At 41.0% G+C, this 21,726-nt stretch overlaps 5 protein-coding genes across 5 annotated transcripts; all 5 read left to right on the top strand.

Moving 5' to 3' along the window:
* Positions 1 to 42: 42 nt before the first annotated feature.
* On the top strand, positions 43 to 3,041 carry LOC119720887 (putative DMBT1-like protein). Its single transcript, XM_038190754.1, has 5 exons — positions 43 to 422; positions 1,585 to 1,896; positions 2,453 to 2,550; positions 2,682 to 2,822; positions 2,910 to 3,041. Exons 1-5 carry the CDS (start codon positions 218 to 220, stop codon positions 3,039 to 3,041), a joined length of 888 nt encoding a protein of 295 aa, XP_038046682.1. The 5' UTR covers positions 43 to 217.
* A 93-nt stretch (positions 3,042 to 3,134) lies between these two features.
* Positions 3,135 to 6,132, top strand: LOC119720886 (putative DMBT1-like protein). Its single transcript, XM_038190753.1, has 5 exons — positions 3,135 to 3,514; positions 4,677 to 4,988; positions 5,544 to 5,641; positions 5,773 to 5,913; positions 6,001 to 6,132. The coding sequence occupies exons 1-5, from the start codon at positions 3,310 to 3,312 to the stop codon at positions 6,130 to 6,132; spliced, it is 888 nt and encodes a 295-aa protein (XP_038046681.1). The 5' UTR covers positions 3,135 to 3,309.
* Positions 6,133 to 6,225: 93 nt separating this feature from the next.
* Positions 6,226 to 9,224, top strand: LOC119720885 (putative DMBT1-like protein). Its single transcript, XM_038190752.1, has 5 exons — positions 6,226 to 6,605; positions 7,768 to 8,079; positions 8,636 to 8,733; positions 8,865 to 9,005; positions 9,093 to 9,224. Exons 1-5 carry the CDS (start codon positions 6,401 to 6,403, stop codon positions 9,222 to 9,224), a joined length of 888 nt encoding a protein of 295 aa, XP_038046680.1. The 5' UTR covers positions 6,226 to 6,400.
* A 92-nt stretch (positions 9,225 to 9,316) lies between these two features.
* LOC119720884 (putative DMBT1-like protein) lies at positions 9,317 to 12,317 on the top strand. The gene is made up of 5 exons (XM_038190750.1): positions 9,317 to 9,696; positions 10,861 to 11,172; positions 11,729 to 11,826; positions 11,958 to 12,098; positions 12,186 to 12,317. The coding sequence occupies exons 1-5, from the start codon at positions 9,492 to 9,494 to the stop codon at positions 12,315 to 12,317; spliced, it is 888 nt and encodes a 295-aa protein (XP_038046678.1). The 5' UTR covers positions 9,317 to 9,491.
* Positions 12,318 to 12,498: 181 nt separating this feature from the next.
* Positions 12,499 to 21,124, top strand: LOC119720883 (deleted in malignant brain tumors 1 protein-like). The gene is made up of 13 exons (XM_038190749.1): positions 12,499 to 12,790; positions 13,952 to 14,263; positions 14,833 to 14,973; positions 15,062 to 15,156; positions 15,290 to 15,305; positions 15,502 to 15,894; positions 16,185 to 16,496; positions 17,425 to 17,472; positions 18,183 to 18,530; positions 18,753 to 18,869; positions 19,377 to 19,424; positions 19,941 to 20,249; positions 20,946 to 21,124. The coding sequence occupies exons 1-13, from the start codon at positions 12,586 to 12,588 to the stop codon at positions 21,122 to 21,124; spliced, it is 2,523 nt and encodes an 840-aa protein (XP_038046677.1). The 5' UTR covers positions 12,499 to 12,585.
* Positions 21,125 to 21,726: the final 602 nt, after the last annotated feature.

Genomic DNA, 21,726 nt, shown 5'->3' with positions numbered 1-21,726 from the left:
AGCTTTACTTAAACAGTTACAACAACTAGACTCGTTGTGTATTTCAAACCATTTCTTCCATTCATCATGTTTTATAGGAAACACCGTTGCTCCCACTGTAGACGTCAATCCACCCTCCTCCGTGTTACGATTAGTGAATGGCAGCACCATCTATGAAGGCAGAGTAGAGGTGTTTGTCAACGGTTCCTGGGGAACGGCTTGCAGCCATTCCTGGGACATGAACGAGGCCCAAGTCATCTGCAGACAGCTTGGATATGGACCAGCCATTAATGCCCCGGGCTACGCTACCTATGGCCCGGGTGTTGGTCCTATTCACCTTGTACATGTGCACTGCAACGGTTCGGAAAGCTCAATACTTGACTGCACATCTTATTACTCTGAACACTGCTCTCACAGTGAAGATGCCGGTGTTGAATGCTCAGGTACTTCAAACTTGTTCGTCCAATCACCGCCAAACTTGTCATGAAAAATAGTATTTTTTTTCTAACATTTTCCATCCGAAAAGGTGTATCCACGTCTTATTGTCAAGTTGCATTGAAATTAATGACCTCAATATTACTGATCCACATGATTTAATTGGAGATAAGTCCTTTCTCAAACTGGCGATTTTATAGATGCACTGTCCGTTGCTCGTCAACAAAATCAAATTAGTTTTGTCATGCAAAGCTTTTTTTTGGCTTGTATTTTAATGAAAACCACTTTGGCTATTTGAAGTTTATGCAACCATCTGAAACAAGAAAGGCTTTTGTTTTGGTTTGGGTTTTTTGTGCGTGCTAAACAAGACCGCCATGCGAGTAGACTGATTCCTGGTCCGTATATTGTCGATACTGATTGGGGCGACAGCCAGTTTACCGAGCGAGAACTGAATTATAATCGAGTTTTGACTTGCGCTCATGCGCTGTTCATCATTTTGACCCATGTTTGAACTGACAATGTGATATCTCATAGACGCAGTAATGAAACCAAAGTGCATGTACAGGGTTCGTTATGGGGTAGAAAACACAATAGAACAATAGATCCCATAATAAGGACGTCTTTAGAAATCAACCTACTCATACCCGAAACGCTCTGGAGTTTGATATTTCAATAGGAACAAAGGAAAACAAAAGAAAGGAAACAAAGGTCTTCCCCATAAGTATAATGTGTAAGCGGGTTTGCTTATGCATTCAATAGGGGACGTTGAACAGAAGAGGACAATAGTTTCCACAATTCCTGGAAGTCCACAATTGACGATCGTGTTCAAGACATTATGGGAGGTTTTATCATGAGACGCAGTAAAATGAAACCGATGAGTTTGTTTATTGTGTAAATCGAGGACACACACGTGCAACATCATCGGTGAATCGAGGACAGGGACCAAATCGAGGACGACCTCGATTAGAAAACGTGTACAAAACCAAATAGAGCTGTTGCGAAAAAGTTAGTACAAACAAAGGAAAATGGAAGAGGAACAAAAGAAAATCCTCCATTTACACCACGAACAACCGTGGGTGTCTATGTGTGTGTTTTTAATCTTTTACTAAATTGAAGTATTTTACAGTGAGTAACCTAACCCACGAAGCATTTCATGTTCTCTTACTTTAGCTCCAGTTCGTCTCGTGAATGGAAGCTCTTCTAACGAGGGTCAAGTTGAGGTCTTCTACCAAGGCGAGTGGGGTACAGTCTGCGATGATGGATGGGACCTTAATAATGCTGATGTCGTCTGTCGCATGCTTGGTTACCCTTCTGCATCCAACGCTTGGAGCGGCGCTCACTTCGGTCAAGGATCAGGTCCGATCATGCTAGACAATGTTAACTGCCAAGGATATGAATCTAGCATAGCTGAATGCAATCATGCTGGCTGGTTTAGCCATAACTGTGGGCATAATGAGGACGCAGGAGTTACTTGTAACAGTGGTAAGTTTATTTCCAGAAAATATTAAATGAAGTTAAAAATCTGAACAATCAGTTGGCTATTTTCAGGGCGCCCTGTAACGGTGAGGCAGGAAAGTAAAATGACCATGTAAAAATCAAGGTTCTTGACTTTCCAACTAGCTTCTAGCGTGCCGCCGCTATGTTGCCAGATCATGTCTGATTATAGGTTTAATATGGATTTGCAAAGACAAATTATGACAAGTTTGAAGATGAGGTGTCGCTGCTATTTTCCGACTACTTTTTCAGCGAAAGTTTAAGAAGTTGGCTGCAATATAAAGCTTAATTATTGATAACTTCACTTCCAAAACCTCTCTACTACGGCTGCAGATGATGTAAGTGGCGATACTACAAAATAAATTACGAAGGTCAATGTGTTTTTGGACCTACTGAGTGTTACTTTAGACAAGATGAGCACAGGAGATTATTTTCTAAATGAATATTCAAAACAAAAAGAGTTTGTTAAAGATGGCATATGTCACATTTTTGCTTATGAAACATATATCGTACTGTCTTTTTAAACCACACTTTTAAATTCCAGACTCTACCACTGAACCACCCTACTCCGGCTGCAGTTCATATGAGTGGCAATGCTACTACAACGGTCAATGTATTCAAGACTACCAAAGATGCAACGGTTACACTGACTGCTACTATGGCGAAGATGAATCCAACTGTTACGGTAAATATCTACAACAAAACAGTTTTCTAAAGTTGAAACATTCTCCAAGTTTTTTAAATAATTCATCTCGCTGTCTTTTCGTTTTCAGACTATACCACTGAGCCATCCAACTCCGGCTGCAGTTCAAATGAGTGGGCATGCTACTACTACGGTCAATGTATTCAAGACTACCAAAGATGCAACGGATACTCGGACTGCTACTTTGGCGAAGATGAATACAACTGCACCGGTAAATGTGTACAACAAATCAGTTTCTGTGAAATTTCTTACTCAATATGTACAGATACCTTTGTTTTATACTACACTTTAATCCCAGACTACACTACCGAACCGTTCTGCTACGGCTGCAGTTCATACGAGTTGCGATGCTACTACAACGGCCAATGCATTCGAGGCTACCAAAGATGCAACGGATACTCAGACTGTTACCATGGGGAAGATGAATTAACTGTTGTGTTAACTACACATATCTGCAGATATTTTATTGTAATACAAAATAAGCTTTACTTAAACAGTTACAACAACTAGACTCGTTGTGTATTTCAAACCATTTCTTCCATTCATCATGTTTTATAGGAAACACCGTTGCTCCCACTGTAGACGTCAATCCACCCTCCTCCGTGTTACGATTAGTGAATGGCAGCACCATCTATGAAGGCAGAGTAGAGGTGTTTGTCAACGGTTCCTGGGGAACGGCTTGCAGCCATTCCTGGGACATGAACGAGGCCCAAGTCATCTGCAGACAGCTTGGATATGGACCAGCCATTAATGCCCCGGGCTACGCTACCTATGGCCCGGGTGTTGGTCCTATTCACCTTGTACATGTGCACTGCAACGGTTCGGAAAGCTCAATACTTGACTGCACATCTTATTACTCTGAACACTGCTCTCACAGTGAAGATGCCGGTGTTGAATGCTCAGGTACTTCAAACTTGTTCGTCCAATCACCGCCAAACTTGTCATGAAAAATAGTATTTTTTTTCTAACATTTTCCATCCGAAAAGGTGTATCCACGTCTTATTGTCAAGTTGCATTGAAATTAATGACCTCAATATTACTGATCCACATGATTTAATTGGAGATAAGTCCTTTCTCAAACTGGCGATTTTATAGATGCACTGTCCGTTGCTCGTCAACAAAATCAAATTAGTTTTGTCATGCAAAGCTTTTTTTTGGCTTGTATTTTAATGAAAACCACTTTGGCTATTTGAAGTTTATGCAACCATCTGAAACAAGAAAGGCTTTTGTTTTGGTTTGGGTTTTTTGTGCGTGCTAAACAAGACCGCCATGCGAGTAGACTGATTCCTGGTCCGTATATTGTCGATACTGATTGGGGCGACAGCCAGTTTACCGAGCGAGAACTGAATTATAATCGAGTTTTGACTTGCGCTCATGCGCTGTTCATCATTTTGACCCATGTTTGAACTGACAATGTGATATCTCATAGACGCAGTAATGAAACCAAAGTGCATGTACAGGGTTCGTTATGGGGTAGAAAACACAATAGAACAATAGATCCCATAATAAGGACGTCTTTAGAAATCAACCTACTCATACCCGAAACGCTCTGGAGTTTGATATTTCAATAGGAACAAAGGAAAACAAAAGAAAGGAAACAAAGGTCTTCCCCATAAGTATAATGTGTAAGCGGGTTTGCTTATGCATTCAATAGGGGACGTTGAACAGAAGAGGACAATAGTTTCCACAATTCCTGGAAGTCCACAATTGACGATCGTGTTCAAGACATTATGGGAGGTTTTATCATGAGACGCAGTAAAATGAAACCGATGAGTTTGTTTATTGTGTAAATCGAGGACACACACGTGCAACATCATCGGTGAATCGAGGACAGGGACCAAATCGAGGACGACCTCGATTAGAAAACGTGTACAAAACCAAATAGAGCTGTTGCGAAAAAGTTAGTACAAACAAAGGAAAATGGAAGAGGAACAAAAGAAAATCCTCCATTTACACCACGAACAACCGTGGGTGTCTATGTGTGTGTTTTTAATCTTTTACTAAATTGAAGTATTTTACAGTGAGTAACCTAACCCACGAAGCATTTCATGTTCTCTTACTTTAGCTCCAGTTCGTCTCGTGAATGGAAGCTCTTCTAACGAGGGTCAAGTTGAGGTCTTCTACCAAGGCGAGTGGGGTACAGTCTGCGATGATGGATGGGACCTTAATAATGCTGATGTCGTCTGTCGCATGCTTGGTTACCCTTCTGCATCCAACGCTTGGAGCGGCGCTCACTTCGGTCAAGGATCAGGTCCGATCATGCTAGACAATGTTAACTGCCAAGGATATGAATCTAGCATAGCTGAATGCAATCATGCTGGCTGGTTTAGCCATAACTGTGGGCATAATGAGGACGCAGGAGTTACTTGTAACAGTGGTAAGTTTATTTCCAGAAAATATTAAATGAAGTTAAAAATCTGAACAATCAGTTGGCTATTTTCAGGGCGCCCTGTAACGGTGAGGCAGGAAAGTAAAATGACCATGTAAAAATCAAGGTTCTTGACTTTCCAACTAGCTTCTAGCGTGCCGCCGCTATGTTGCCAGATCATGTCTGATTATAGGTTTAATATGGATTTGCAAAGACAAATTATGACAAGTTTGAAGATGAGGTGTCGCTGCTATTTTCCGACTACTTTTTCAGCGAAAGTTTAAGAAGTTGGCTGCAATATAAAGCTTAATTATTGATAACTTCACTTCCAAAACCTCTCTACTACGGCTGCAGATGATGTAAGTGGCGATACTACAAAAAAATTACGAAGGTCAATGTGTTTTTGGACCTACTGAGTGTTACTTTAGACAAGATGAGCACAGGAGATTATTTTCTAAATGAATATTCAAAACAAAAAGAGTTTGTTAAAGATGGCATATGTCACATTTTTGCTTATGAAACATATATCGTACTGTCTTTTTAAACCACACTTTTAAATTCCAGACTCTACCACTGAACCACCCTACTCCGGCTGCAGTTCATATGAGTGGCAATGCTACTACAACGGTCAATGTATTCAAGACTACCAAAGATGCAACGGTTACACTGACTGCTACTATGGCGAAGATGAATCCAACTGTTACGGTAAATATCTACAACAAAACAGTTTTCTAAAGTTGAAACATTCTCCAAGTTTTTTAAATAATTCATCTCGCTGTCTTTTCGTTTTCAGACTATACCACTGAGCCATCCAACTCCGGCTGCAGTTCAAATGAGTGGGCATGCTACTACTACGGTCAATGTATTCAAGACTACCAAAGATGCAACGGATACTCGGACTGCTACTTTGGCGAAGATGAATACAACTGCACCGGTAAATGTGTACAACAAATCAGTTTCTGTGAAATTTCTTACTCAATATGTACAGATACCTTTGTTTTATACTACACTTTAATCCCAGACTACACTACCGAACCGTTCTGCTACGGCTGCAGTTCATACGAGTTGCGATGCTACTACAACGGCCAATGCATTCGAGGCTACCAAAGATGCAACGGATACTCAGACTGTTACCATGGGGAAGATGAATTAACTGTTGTGTTAACTACACATATCTGCAGATATTTTATTGTAATACAAAATAAGCTTTACTTAAACAGTTACAACAACTAGACTCGTTGTGTATTTCAAACCATTTCTTCCATTCATCATGTTTTATAGGAAACACCGTTGCTCCCACTGTAGACGTCAATCCACCCTCCTCCGTGTTACGATTAGTGAATGGCAGCACCATCTATGAAGGCAGAGTAGAGGTGTTTGTCAACGGTTCCTGGGGAACGGCTTGCAGCCATTCCTGGGACATGAACGAGGCCCAAGTCATCTGCAGACAGCTTGGATATGGACCAGCCATTAATGCCCCGGGCTACGCTACCTATGGCCCGGGTGTTGGTCCTATTCACCTTGTACATGTGCACTGCAACGGTTCGGAAAGCTCAATACTTGACTGCACATCTTATTACTCTGAACACTGCTCTCACAGTGAAGATGCCGGTGTTGAATGCTCAGGTACTTCAAACTTGTTCGTCCAATCACCGCCAAACTTGTCATGAAAAATAGTATTTTTTTTCTAACATTTTCCATCCGAAAAGGTGTATCCACGTCTTATTGTCAAGTTGCATTGAAATTAATGACCTCAATATTACTGATCCACATGATTTAATTGGAGATAAGTCCTTTCTCAAACTGGCGATTTTATAGATGCACTGTCCGTTGCTCGTCAACAAAATCAAATTAGTTTTGTCATGCAAAGCTTTTTTTTGGCTTGTATTTTAATGAAAACCACTTTGGCTATTTGAAGTTTATGCAACCATCTGAAACAAGAAAGGCTTTTGTTTTGGTTTGGGTTTTTTGTGCGTGCTAAACAAGACCGCCATGCGAGTAGACTGATTCCTGGTCCGTATATTGTCGATACTGATTGGGGCGACAGCCAGTTTACCGAGCGAGAACTGAATTATAATCGAGTTTTGACTTGCGCTCATGCGCTGTTCATCATTTTGACCCATGTTTGAACTGACAATGTGATATCTCATAGACGCAGTAATGAAACCAAAGTGCATGTACAGGGTTCGTTATGGGGTAGAAAACACAATAGAACAATAGATCCCATAATAAGGACGTCTTTAGAAATCAACCTACTCATACCCGAAACGCTCTGGAGTTTGATATTTCAATAGGAACAAAGGAAAACAAAAGAAAGGAAACAAAGGTCTTCCCCATAAGTATAATGTGTAAGCGGGTTTGCTTATGCATTCAATAGGGGACGTTGAACAGAAGAGGACAATAGTTTCCACAATTCCTGGAAGTCCACAATTGACGATCGTGTTCAAGACATTATGGGAGGTTTTATCATGAGACGCAGTAAAATGAAACCGATGAGTTTGTTTATTGTGTAAATCGAGGACACACACGTGCAACATCATCGGTGAATCGAGGACAGGGACCAAATCGAGGACGACCTCGATTAGAAAACGTGTACAAAACCAAATAGAGCTGTTGCGAAAAAGTTAGTACAAACAAAGGAAAATGGAAGAGGAACAAAAGAAAATCCTCCATTTACACCACGAACAACCGTGGGTGTCTATGTGTGTGTTTTTAATCTTTTACTAAATTGAAGTATTTTACAGTGAGTAACCTAACCCACGAAGCATTTCATGTTCTCTTACTTTAGCTCCAGTTCGTCTCGTGAATGGAAGCTCTTCTAACGAGGGTCAAGTTGAGGTCTTCTACCAAGGCGAGTGGGGTACAGTCTGCGATGATGGATGGGACCTTAATAATGCTGATGTCGTCTGTCGCATGCTTGGTTACCCTTCTGCATCCAACGCTTGGAGCGGCGCTCACTTCGGTCAAGGATCAGGTCCGATCATGCTAGACAATGTTAACTGCCAAGGATATGAATCTAGCATAGCTGAATGCAATCATGCTGGCTGGTTTAGCCATAACTGTGGGCATAATGAGGACGCAGGAGTTACTTGTAACAGTGGTAAGTTTATTTCCAGAAAATATTAAATGAAGTTAAAAATCTGAACAATCAGTTGGCTATTTTCAGGGCGCCCTGTAACGGTGAGGCAGGAAAGTAAAATGACCATGTAAAAATCAAGGTTCTTGACTTTCCAACTAGCTTCTAGCGTGCCGCCGCTATGTTGCCAGATCATGTCTGATTATAGGTTTAATATGGATTTGCAAAGACAAATTATGACAAGTTTGAAGATGAGGTGTCGCTGCTATTTTCCGACTACTTTTTCAGCGAAAGTTTAAGAAGTTGGCTGCAATATAAAGCTTAATTATTGATAACTTCACTTCCAAAACCTCTCTACTACGGCTGCAGATGATGTAAGTGGCGATACTACAAAATAAATTACGAAGGTCAATGTGTTTTTGGACCTACTGAGTGTTACTTTAGACAAGATGAGCACAGGAGATTATTTTCTAAATGAATATTCAAAACAAAAAGAGTTTGTTAAAGATGGCATATGTCACATTTTTGCTTATGAAACATATATCGTACTGTCTTTTTAAACCACACTTTTAAATTCCAGACTCTACCACTGAACCACCCTACTCCGGCTGCAGTTCATATGAGTGGCAATGCTACTACAACGGTCAATGTATTCAAGACTACCAAAGATGCAACGGTTACACTGACTGCTACTATGGCGAAGATGAATCCAACTGTTACGGTAAATATCTACAACAAAACAGTTTTCTAAAGTTGAAACATTCTCCAAGTTTTTTAAATAATTCATCTCGCTGTCTTTTCGTTTTCAGACTATACCACTGAGCCATCCAACTCCGGCTGCAGTTCAAATGAGTGGGCATGCTACTACTACGGTCAATGTATTCAAGACTACCAAAGATGCAACGGATACTCGGACTGCTACTTTGGCGAAGATGAATACAACTGCACCGGTAAATGTGTACAACAAATCAGTTTCTGTGAAATTTCTTACTCAATATGTACAGATACCTTTGTTTTATACTACACTTTAATCCCAGACTACACTACCGAACCGTTCTGCTACGGCTGCAGTTCATACGAGTTGCGATGCTACTACAACGGCCAATGCATTCGAGGCTACCAAAGATGCAACGGATACTCAGACTGTTACCATGGGGAAGATGAATTAACTGTTGTGTTAACTACACATATCTGCAGATATTTTATTGTAATACAAAATAGCTTTACTTAAACAGTTACAACAACTAGACTCGTTGTGTATTTCAAACCATTTCTTCCATTCATCATGTTTTATAGGAAACACCGTTGCTCCCACTGTAGACGTCAATCCACCCTCCTCCGTGTTACGATTAGTGAATGGCAGCACCATCTATGAAGGCAGAGTAGAGGTGTTTGTCAACGGTTCCTGGGGAACGGCTTGCAGCCATTCCTGGGACATGAACGAGGCCCAAGTCATCTGCAGACAGCTTGGATATGGACCAGCCATTAATGCCCCGGGCTACGCTACCTATGGCCCGGGTGTTGGTCCTATTCACCTTGTACATGTGCACTGCAACGGTTCGGAAAGCTCAATACTTGACTGCACATCTTATTACTCTGAACACTGCTCTCACAGTGAAGATGCCGGTGTTGAATGCTCAGGTACTTCAAACTTGTTCGTCCAATCACCGCCAAACTTGTCATGAAAAATAGTATTTTTTTTTCTAACATTTTCCATCCGAAAAGGTGTATCCACGTCTTATTGTCAAGTTGCATTGAAATTAATGACCTCAATATTACTGATCCACATGATTTAATTGGAGATAAGTCCTTTCTCAAACTGGCGATTTTATAGATGCACTGTCCGTTGCTCGTCAACAAAATCAAATTAGTTTTGTCATGCAAAGCTTTTTTTTTGGCTTGTATTTTAATGAAAACCACTTTGGCTATTTGAAGTTTATGCAACCATCTGAAACAAGAAAGGCTTTTGTTTTGGTTTGGGTTTTTTGTGCGTGCTAAACAAGACCGCCATGCGAGTAGACTGATTCCTGGTCCGTATATTGTCGATACTGATTGGGGCGACAGCCAGTTTACCGAGCGAGAACTGAATTATAATCGAGTTTTGACTTGCGCTCATGCGCTGTTCATCATTTTGACCCATGTTTGAACTGACAATGTGATATCTCATAGACGCAGTAATGAAACCAAAGTGCATGTACAGGGTTCGTTATGGGGTAGAAAACACAATAGAACAATAGATCCCATAATAAGGACGTCTTTAGAAATCAACCTACTCATACCCGAAACGCTCTGGAGTTTGATATTTCAATAGGAACAAAGGAAAACAAAAGAAAGGAAACAAAGGTCTTCCCCATAAGTATAATGTGTAAGCGGGTTTGCTTATGCATTCAATAGGGGACGTTGAACAGAAGAGGACAATAGTTTCCACAATTCCTGGAAGTCCACAATTGACGATCGTGTTCAAGACATTATGGGAGGTTTTATCATGAGACGCAGTAAAATGAAACCGATGAGTTTGTTTATTGTGTAAATCGAGGACACACACGTGCAACATCATCGGTGAATCGAGGACAGGGACCAAATCGAGGACGACCTCGATTAGAAAACGTGTACAAAACCAAATAGAGCTGTTGCGAAAAAGTTAGTACAAACAAAGGAAAATGGAAGAGGAACAAAAGAAAATCCTCCATTTACACCACGAACAACCGTGGGTGTCTATGTGTGTGTTTTTAATCTTTTACTAAATTGAAGTATTTTACAGTGAGTAACCTAACCCACGAAGCATTTCATGTTCTCTTACTTTAGCTCCAGTTCGTCTCGTGAATGGAAGCTCTTCTAACGAGGGTCAAGTTGAGGTCTTCTACCAAGGCGAGTGGGGTACAGTCTGCGATGATGGATGGGACCTTAATAATGCTGATGTCGTCTGTCGCATGCTTGGTTACCCTTCTGCATCCAACGCTTGGAGCGGCGCTCACTTCGGTCAAGGATCAGGTCCGATCATGCTAGACAATGTTAACTGCCAAGGATATGAATCTAGCATAGCTGAATGCAATCATGCTGGCTGGTTTAGCCATAACTGTGGGCATAATGAGGACGCAGGAGTTACTTGTAACAGTGGTAAGTTTATTTCCAGAAAATATTAAATGAAGTTAAAAATCTGAACAATCAGTTGGCTATTTTCAGGGCGCCCTGTAACGGTGAGGCAGGAAAGTAAAATGACCATGTAAAAATCAAGGTTCTTGACTTTCCAACTAGCTTCTAGCGTGCCGCCGCTATGTTGCCAGATCATGTCTGATTATAGGTTTAATATGGATTTGCAAAGACAAATTATGACAAGTTTGAAGATGAGGTGTCGCTGCTATTTTCCGACTACTTTTTCAGCGAAAGTTTAAGAAGTTGGCTGCAATATAAAGCTTAATTATTGATAACTTCACTTCCAAAACCTCTCTACTACGGCTGCAGATGATGTAAGTGGCGATACTACAAAATAAATTACGAAGGTCAATGTGTTTTTGGACCTACTGAGTGTTACTTTAGACAAGATGAGCACAGGAGATTATTTTCTAAATGAATATTCAAAACAAAAAGAGTTTGTTAAAGATGGCATATGTCACATTTTTGCTTATGAAACATATATCGTACTGTCTTTTTAAACCACACTTTTAAATTCCAGACTCTACCACTGAACCACCCTACTCCGGCTGCAGTTCATATGAGTGGCAATGCTACTACAACGGTCAATGTATTCAAGACTACCAAAGATGCAACGGTTACACTGACTGCTACTATGGCGAAGATGAATCCAACTGTTACGGTAAATATCTACAACAAAACAGTTTTCTAAAGTTGAAACATTCTCCAAGTTTTTTTAATAATTCATCTCGCTGTCTTTTCGTTTTCAGACTATACCACTGAGCCATCCAACTCCGGCTGCAGTTCAAATGAGTGGGCATGCTACTACTACGGTCAATGTATTCAAGACTACCAAAGATGCAACGGATACTCGGACTGCTACTTTGGCGAAGATGAATACAACTGCACCGGTAAATGTGTACAACAAATCAGTTTCTGTGAAATTTCTTACTCAATATGTACAGATACCTTTGTTTTATACTACACTTTAATCCCAGACTACACTACCGAACCGTTCTGCTACGGCTGCAGTTCATACGAGTTGCGATGCTACTACAACGGCCAATGCATTCGAGGCTACCAAAGATGCAACGGATACTCAGACTGTTACCATGGGGAAGATGAATTAACTGTTGTGTTAACTACACATATCTGCAGATATTTTATTGTAATACAAAAGAGACTTTACTTAAACATTTACAACAACTAGACTCGTTGTGTATTTCAAACCATTTCTTCCATTCATCATGTTTTATAGGAAACACCGTTGCTCCCACTGTAGACGTCAATCCACCCTCCTCCGTGTTACGATTAGTGAATGGCAGCACCATCTATGAAGGCAGAGTAGAGGTGTTTGTCAACGGTTCCTGGGGAACGGCTTGCAGCCATTCCTGGGACATGAACGAGGCCCAAGTCATCTGCAGACAGCTTGGATATGGACCAGCCATTAATGCCCCGGGCTACGCTACCTATGGCCCGGGTGTTGGTCCTATTCACCTTGTACATGTGCACTGCAACGGTTCGGAAAGCTCAATACTTGACTGCACATCTTATTACTCTGAACACTGCTCTCACAGTGAAGATGCCGGTGTTGAATGCTCAGGTACTTCAAACTTGTTCGTCCAATCACCGCCAAACTTGTCATGAAAAATAGTATTTTTTTTCTAACATTTTCCATCCGAAAAGGTGTATCCACGTCTTATTGTCAAGTTGCATTGAAATTAATGACCTCAATATTACTGATCCACATGATTTAATTGGAGATAAGTCCTTTCTCAAACTGGCGATTTTATAGATGCACTGTCCGTTGCTCGTCAACAAAATCAAATTAGTTTTGTCATGCAAAGCTTTTTTTGGCTTGTATTTTAATGAAAACCACTTTGGCTATTTGAAGTTTATGCAACCATCTGAAACAAGAAAGGCTTTTGTTTTGGTTTGGGTTTTTTGTGCGTGCTAAACAAGACCGCCATGCGAGTAGACTGATTCCTGGTCCGTATATTGTCGATACTGATTGGGGCGACAGCCAGTTTACCGAGCGAGAACTGAATTATAATCGAGTTTTGACTTGCGCTCATGCGCTGTTCATCATTTTGACCCATGTTTGAACTGACAATGTGATATCTCATAGACGCAGTAATGAAACCAAAGTGCATGTACAGGGTTCGTTATGGGGTAGAAAACACAATAGAACAATAGATCCCATAATAAGGACGTCTTTAGAAATCAACCTACTCATACCCGAAACGCTCTGGAGTTTGATATTTCAATAGGAACAAAGGAAAACAAAAGAAAGGAAACAAAGGTCTTCCCCATAAGTATAATGTGTAAGCGGGTTTGCTTATGCATTCAATAGGGGACGTTGAACAGAAGAGGACAATAGTTTCCACAATTCCTGGAAGTCCACAATTGACGATCGTGTTCAAGACATTATGGGAGGTTTTATCATGAGACGCAGTAAAATGAAACCGATGAGTTTGTTTATTGTGTAAATCGAGGACACACACGTGCAACATCATCGGTGAATCGAGGACAGGGACCAAATCGAGGACGACCTCGATTAGAAAACGTGTACAAAACCAAATAGAGCTGTTGCGAAAAAGTTAGTACAAACAAAGGAAAATGGAAGAGGAACAAAAGAAAATCCTCCATTTACACCACGAACAACCGTGGGTGTCTATGTGTGTGTTTTTAATCTTTTACTAAATTGAAGTATTTTACAGTGAGTAACCTAACCCACGAAGCATTTCATGTTCTCTTACTTTAGCTCCAGTTCGTCTCGTGAATGGAAGCTCTTCTAACGAGGGTCAAGTTGAGGTCTTCTACCAAGGCGAGTGGGGTACAGTCTGCGATGATGGATGGGACCTTAATAATGCTGATGTCGTCTGTCGCATGCTTGGTTACCCTTCTGCATCCAACGCTTGGAGCGGCGCTCACTTCGGTCAAGGATCAGGTCCGATCATGCTAGACAATGTTAACTGCCAAGGATATGAATCTAGCATAGCTGAATGCAATCATGCTGGCTGGTTTAGCCATAACTGTGGGCATAATGAGGACGCAGGAGTTACTTGTAACAGTGGTAAGTTTATTTCCAGAAAATATTAAATGAAGTTAAAAATCTGAACAATCAGTTGGCTATTTTCAGGGCGCCCTGTAACGGTGAGGCAGGAAAGTAAAATGACCATGTAAAAATCAAGGTTCTTGACTTTCCAACTAGCTTCTAGCGTGCCGCCGCTATGTTGCCAGATCATGTCTGATTATAGGTTTAATATGGATTTGCAAAGACAAATTATGACAAGTTTGAAGATGAGGTGTCGCTGCTATTTTCCGACTACTTTTTCAGCGAAAGTTTAAGAAGTTGGCTGCAATATAAAGCTTAATTATTGATAACTTCACTTCCATAACCACGCTCCAAAACCTCTCTACTACGGCTGCAGATGATGTAAGTGGCGATACTACAAAATAAATTACGAAGGTCAATGTGTTTTTGGACCTACTGAGTGTTACTTTAGACAAGATGAGCACAGGAGATTATTTTCTAAATGAATATTCAAAACAAAAAGAGTTTGTTAAAGATGGCATATGTCACATTTTTGCTTATGAAACATATATCGTACTGTCTTTTTAAACCACACTTTTAAATTCCAGACTCTACCACTGAACCACCCTACTCCGGCTGCAGTTCATATGAGTGGCAATGCTACTACAACGGTCAATGTATTCAAGACTACCAAAGATGCAACGGTTACACTGACTGCTACTTTGGCGAAGATGAATCCAACTGTTACGGTAAATATCTACAACAAAACAGTTTTCTAAAGTTGAAACATTCTCCAAGTTTTTTAAATAATTCATCTCGCTGTCTTTTCGTTTTCAGACTATACCACTGAGCCATCCAACTCCGGCTGCAGTTCAAATGAGTGGGCATGCTACTACTACGGTCAATGTATTCAAGACTACCAAAGATGCAACGGATACTCGGACTGCTACTATGGCGAAGATGAATACAACTGCAACGGTAAATGTGTACAACAAATCAGATTCTGTGAAATTTCTTACTCAATATGTACAGATACCTTTGTTTTATACTACGCTTTAATCCCAGACTACACTACCGAACCGTTCTGCTACGGCTGCAGTTCATACGAGTGGCGATGCTACTACTACGGCCAATGCATTCGAGGCTACCAAAGATGCAACGGAAACTCAGACTGTTACCATGGGGAAGATGAATTAACTGTTGTGTTAACTACACATATCTGCAGATATTTTATTGTCATACAAAATAGACTTTACTTAAACAGTTACAATAACTAGACTGGATGTGTATTTCAAACCATTTCTTCCATTCATCATGTTTTATAGGAAACACCGTTGCTCCCACTGTAGACGTCAATCCACCCTCCTCCGTGATACGATTAGTGAATGGCAGCACCATCTATGAAGGCAGAGTAGAGGTGTTTGTCAACGGTTCCTGGGGAACGGCTTGCAGCCATTCCTGGGACATGAACGAGGCCCAAGTCATCTGCAGACAGCTTGGATATGGACCAGCCATTAATGCCACGGGTTACGCTACCTATGGCCCGGGTGTTGGTCCTATTCACCTTGTACATGTGCACTGCAACGGTTCGGAAAGCTCAATTCTCGACTGCACATCTGATTACTCTGAACACTGCTCTCACAGTGAAGATGCCGGTGTTGAATGCTCAGGTAATTCAAACTTGTTCGTCCAATCACCGCCAAACTTGTCGACACTGATTGGGGCGAGAGCCAGTCTACCCAACCAGAACTTTATCATTGTCGAGTTTGGACTTGCGTTATGCGTTGTTCATCGTTTGACCCGTGTTTGAACTGACAATGTGACATCTCATAGACGCAGTAATGAAACTGATGTGTCTGTGTGTGTTTCAACTTGAACTAACTTGAGGCACGTTACAGTAAGTTAATATCAAAAGTCTTTTTACCTAACCCACGAAGTATTTCATGTTCTCTTACTTTAGCTCCAGTTCGTCTCGTGAATGGAAGCTCTTCTAACGAGGGTCAAGTTGAGGTCTTCTACCAAGGCGAGTGGGGTACAGTCTGCGATGATGGATGGGACCTTAATAATGCTGATGTCGTCTGTCGCATGCTTGGTTACCCTTCTGCATCCAACGCTTGGAGCAGCGCTCACTTCGGTCAAGGATCAGGTCCGATCATGCTAGACAATGTTAACTGCCAAGGATATGAATCTAGCATAGCTGAATGCAATCATGCTGGCTGGTTTAGCCATAACTGTGGGCATAATGAGGACGCAGGTGTTACTTGTAACAGTGGTAAGTTTATTCTCGGTAAATATTAAATAAACTACAAAATGTGAACTAACGTTTGCCCTTGACAGAGCGTCATGTAACGGTGATGCAGGAAAGTAAAATGACGATGTAAAATACAAGGTTCTTGATTTTCCAACTTGCGACTAGCGTGCCTCCGCTATGTTGCCTTGTTCTATAGATTATATCTAATTATAGGTTTCATCCCGATACGCAAAGACAAACTCAGTTGCGTTAATTATGCATGGTTTTAGCCTTATAATCCACATCCTTTTGTCACATCCTTTTAATAACTTCAAGTCTACGGCAAAAGGTCATTAAACGACACTGGCAGTTATAATACACCATTGGGTTTTTTTTTCCAGGAAAATTGAGTAACGCCACTTAGGACAAAAAAAGTAACAATGGATATAATTCAGCACTTTTTTTCTGATTGTTGTTGTAGGTTTGCAGACGTGGACGAGCGTTACACCACCGGAGCATAATACCGGTAATCACTCACTCCAAAGTTTCGCTTAAGCAATAAAAGATCAGTCATGCTCGCACCTCAGTTTGAAACATTTAGCTTGGCCGCTTTACTGTGATTATATTTTGACCAATAGATAATGCAATTACTATGGTGAACTAACAATTTCGGGGTACCCCAGTAAAATCAGGTGTCATAGGCTATTGTATACACAAAACCCAACTGCATCGTGGAAATCATCATTACTTAATCGAATATTACAAAACAAAAGCACGAATCATATAAAGTTATGAATTTTGATCTTCACGTCTACCTACATTAATAATGGTTTGTATCTCTTTTAAATACTTCGAGAACTTGGAAGACATTTAAAAAGTGCCAATATAATCATGTTTCCCTGTACCTCAGATTAAAGCACATTCATGTAGTTAATTGTGTATACTTGGTTCTCTCTTATTTTCGGACCAGATGGACAGCCATGGATAACTGGTGATCCACTGACGACGACAAATCCAGGTAAGCTTTGTCGCAAACTTTCTACAAGGACTAACAAGACTTCTGATTCCCCTGATACCTTAACACTGAAGTTAAGTTTACCTTTGTCATCAATTTCGGGATACCCCAGTAAAATCTGGTGTCATTGGCTATTGTATACACAAAACCCAACTGCAGGGTGGAAATCATCATTAATTAATCGAATATTTCAAAACAAAACCACGAATCATATACAGTTATGAAATTTGGATCCTGAAGTCTTTTCTACATTAATAATGGTTTGTATCATTTTTTAATATTTCGAGAACGGAGAAGACATTTAAAAAGTGCGGCTCCTGAGCTTCTGTGGAATAATACATTCCAAATATAAGCATGTTTCCCTGTACCTCAGTGAAATATTTGTTAGATTAAAGCAAGTACATCGAAATAATTGTGCATGGTTGCCTCTCTCTCATTTTCGAACCAGATGGACAGCCGTGGACAACTGATTATCCACTGCCGACGACAAATCCAGGTAAGCTTTGTCGCAAAGTTTCTGCAAGAGTTTAAAAGACTTTTGGTTCCCCTTATCAAAAATGATCGAAAATCAAACATTAAACAACATACGATTGCACTAAACTGGAAGAAGACGTCGCCTGACGGGAACAGATTAAAAATGTTCATATCATAAAATATTTGGACTATAAATGCAGCATGCTTAACAAAACACGCACCTTGAATTTGGTATTCAGGAGAAAGAATTGTCCTGATTCTTAATGGAAGTGAGACTCTCCAGATCACATCGCCTCTCTATCCAAGCAACTATCCCAACTCTGCCGACGTTACTTGGACCATTCAATCTTGGGTGGACCAAAAGATTCACATCACCTTCCACAGTTTTGAAACTGAGCGAGGCTTTGACTATTTTCGGGCCGGTGATGGTGACAACAATTACTACAACGAGTTCTTCGTGTGGCACGGGACGAAAGATCCTCCCGATCTGATCTCTTCTTGGAATCAGATGTGGTTGAGATTCACGTCGGATGGAAGTGCAACACGATCTGGGTTTTTGTTATCGGCTGTCAGCCTTCCGTCAACTGGTGAGATTTGTTCAAGAAATATTGACCAACCACATTTAAGACTGAATCCAGTTTACAATTGCCTTTAGGTTTTTACATGTTTTATGGAGCTTGATTCATACCATTGTTTCTCTTTTTTCAAGGAATCAAAAACCCTTTAAATATCATGACTTTGTGTTGAACAGTGCCGAGCTTTCTTTCCCAAACAATCTGTAAATGTAGAATTGTTTTCTTTTGTTACAGTAACTGTGGGTTGTAATTCAAGTGAGTTTGACTGCGGACATTCAGTCTGTATCAATGGCTCCTGGCGGTGCGATTATCAGTCGGATTGCTACGATGGAAGCGATGAACTGTATTGCGGTAAATATAATCATTGGGGATCAATAACGGTTTCTTCAGATCTTTCACGTGTTGTTTCGTTTGTGTTTTGTTCTCATTTATTTGAATGTCTTTTGAATCACCTTTTCAAAAGATATCGTGTTATAACCGCCTTTTGCCTTAACACAAATGATTAGTTTACAGTGATCATCAATTTCGGGATACCCCAGTAACATCTGGTGTCATAGGCTATTGTATACACAAAACCCAACTGCAGCGTGGAAATCATCATTAATTAATCGAATATTACAAAACAAAAGCACAAATCATATACAGTTATGAATTTTGATCTTCACGTCTACCTACATTAATAATGGTTTGTATCTCTTTTAAATACTTCGAGAACAGGGAAGATATTTACAAAATGCGGCTCCAGAGCTTCTGTGGAATAATACATTCCTAATATCAGCATGTTTCCCTGTACCTCAGATTAAAGCACATCCATGTAGTTAATTGTGTATACTTGGTTCTCTCTTATTTTCGGACCAGATGGACAGCCATGGATAACTGGTGATCCACTGACGACGACAAATCCAGGTAAGCTTTGTCGCAAACTTTCTACAAGGACTAACAAGACTTCTGATTCCCCTGATACCTTAACACTAAAGTTAAGTTTACCTTTGTCATCAATTTCGGGATACCCCAGTAAAATCTAGTGTCATAGGCTATTGTATACACAAAACCCAACTGCAGCGTGGAAATCATCATTAATTAATCGAATATTGCAAAACAAAACCACGAATCATATACAGTTATGAAATTTGGATCCTCAAGTCTACCTACATTATTAAGTAAGATTTGAGGCTTTGCATGGTAAAGATACTAAATAATGAAAGGTTTGCGGAAACACCGTGTGCGAATAATTTCTCAACTAAAAGAATGGTTCTGAAAAGAACCAGAGGTATAAACTCGACGTTCCGGTCAGTATGCTCTGGCCGTCTTCAGGAGAGTGCCTAAACTCTAAGAAAGTGAATACTTAAGTAGCAAAAGGTGAAATCAATGGAGTGTGAAGGCCGAGCCTGTGGCTACGCTACGTTGATGACACCTTTGTAGTGTGGCCCCGTGGCCCGGACACACTCCAAGACTTCCTCCAGTACCTCAACAAGCAACACACCAGCATCAGCTTCACCATGGAACAAGAACAGCACGGCACCATTCCTTTCCTGGACGTCAAGATCTCCAGGAATCCGGATGGCACCCTGGGACACAGCGTCTACAGGAAACCCACCCACACCGACCGCTATCTCCACCAACGGTCGTTCCATCACCCCAGCATCAAGTCATCGGTCAACCGCACCCTAGTACAGAGAGCCTCCGAGGTCTGCGACCAAGACAACCTCAAGCGTGAACTCAAGCACTACGGTCATCTACGGTTTTTTTGGGATCTTTTGTGTTGATTTGCTTCTTTTTGTTTCCCTTTTCATATTACTTTTGTAATATTCATTTGAACACATAAGAAACAATTGTTTTTTTGTTCCTGTTTTTTTCTTCTTATTTCCACTTGTGATCACGAAAAAAATATTATATTAACCATGACTGAATATATTTATTATTTTCATTAGGCACCACAACTAAAGATCCACATACACAGACAACTGATGTTCCGCAGGAGCTTACAAATTCAGGTTAGAGTAGTCTCCATATTTTCGAGACTAACAAAGTACTTTTGTTATTTGTATCAATATTCGACGAAATGACATGCTGAAAAATCTACAGAAAAATATTTGTTTGTAATTTTCTTTTGATTATTTTTGCAACGGTAAAACTGATTTAGCTGTCGTACTTCAATCGCTTCCTCTAAAGGGAGGACTTAGTAGGAATTAAAAATACACGGTCACTACATGTAAAATATAACCGAGTATACACCCCTCCGTAGAGTTTACATTATATACTTTTTTTTCAGAAAAGCTGACTTCCAGTCAGCTCCAGGGGGTTCGGGGGTCGGACTTTCCCCCCTCCTAAAAAAACGTCCGCAGGTCCACTTTGCCCCGCGATTGATATTTGAGTTTTACTCAAATGTATATCGCTCAAATTGGTATTGTGACGTTGTCGTGCCAGCTCTCCTTCGTCAGGCTGGTTTGATAGGTAGCGTGCCGCCTCGATGGTGTCCAGTCCCCGCAGCGATGGGCCACGGCACAAGTTATCCTCCGTGGAATACCGTCAGTGGAATCCTCGGTGGAATACCGCCGATGGAAGGTGGAAGGGGTTTGTGGAATGGGATTGCGGAAGGGGAGTAGAGAGGGGGAATCCCTGAGATTTGTAATCCTCTCAGGCCCTTTTATCTACCCTGGGACTTTGGCCCTGACATTCGGTGATTAGAAGTCTAATTAGCAATAATTTGAGCCAGTGGAATGAGTGGAATCGGAGTCAGGAATCGCCTTGCTCCCGCATTCACCAGTGTCCTCGCTATCATCAGCCCCTTTTCTCCGACACTTGTTCTGTCGCTTGGCTCGATGATACCCCAGCCAGTCAGCTTCCTCTGCTGCTTCAACACCCCCGATACTATGGACTCGTGTCCCGGTGGAATGTGGACTGTCTCTTCCACCAGCACACGACAGCAAAAAGAACACGAAGACGTTTCCTTGCATGGAATTGTGTGCTCCCCGATACGAAGTTCCATCCGGTCCAGATCCAACTTGCTTCCCGTGGTGAGTAGGTAATTCATCCCGAGAATGCCTTGGTTGGCTATCGAGCCGACGATGACTTCAACCTTGGTACAATTGCCCCCAATTTGCACATCCATGTATGCGCTGCCTTGCACCGGTAGCGGCGTACCATCAGCCTGACGGATGACCTCTGCCATTGGTAGCAATTGCGTTTTGCTTTCTCGCCTCATCTT

Source organism: Patiria miniata, unplaced genomic scaffold (genome assembly GCF_015706575.1).
Source record: "Patiria miniata isolate m_02_andy unplaced genomic scaffold, ASM1570657v1 HiC_scaffold_9, whole genome shotgun sequence".
In the NCBI taxonomy this organism is placed as follows: Eukaryota; Metazoa; Echinodermata; class Asteroidea; order Valvatida; family Asterinidae; genus Patiria; species Patiria miniata.
This window is presented reverse-complemented; position numbering and strand designations above follow the sequence as displayed.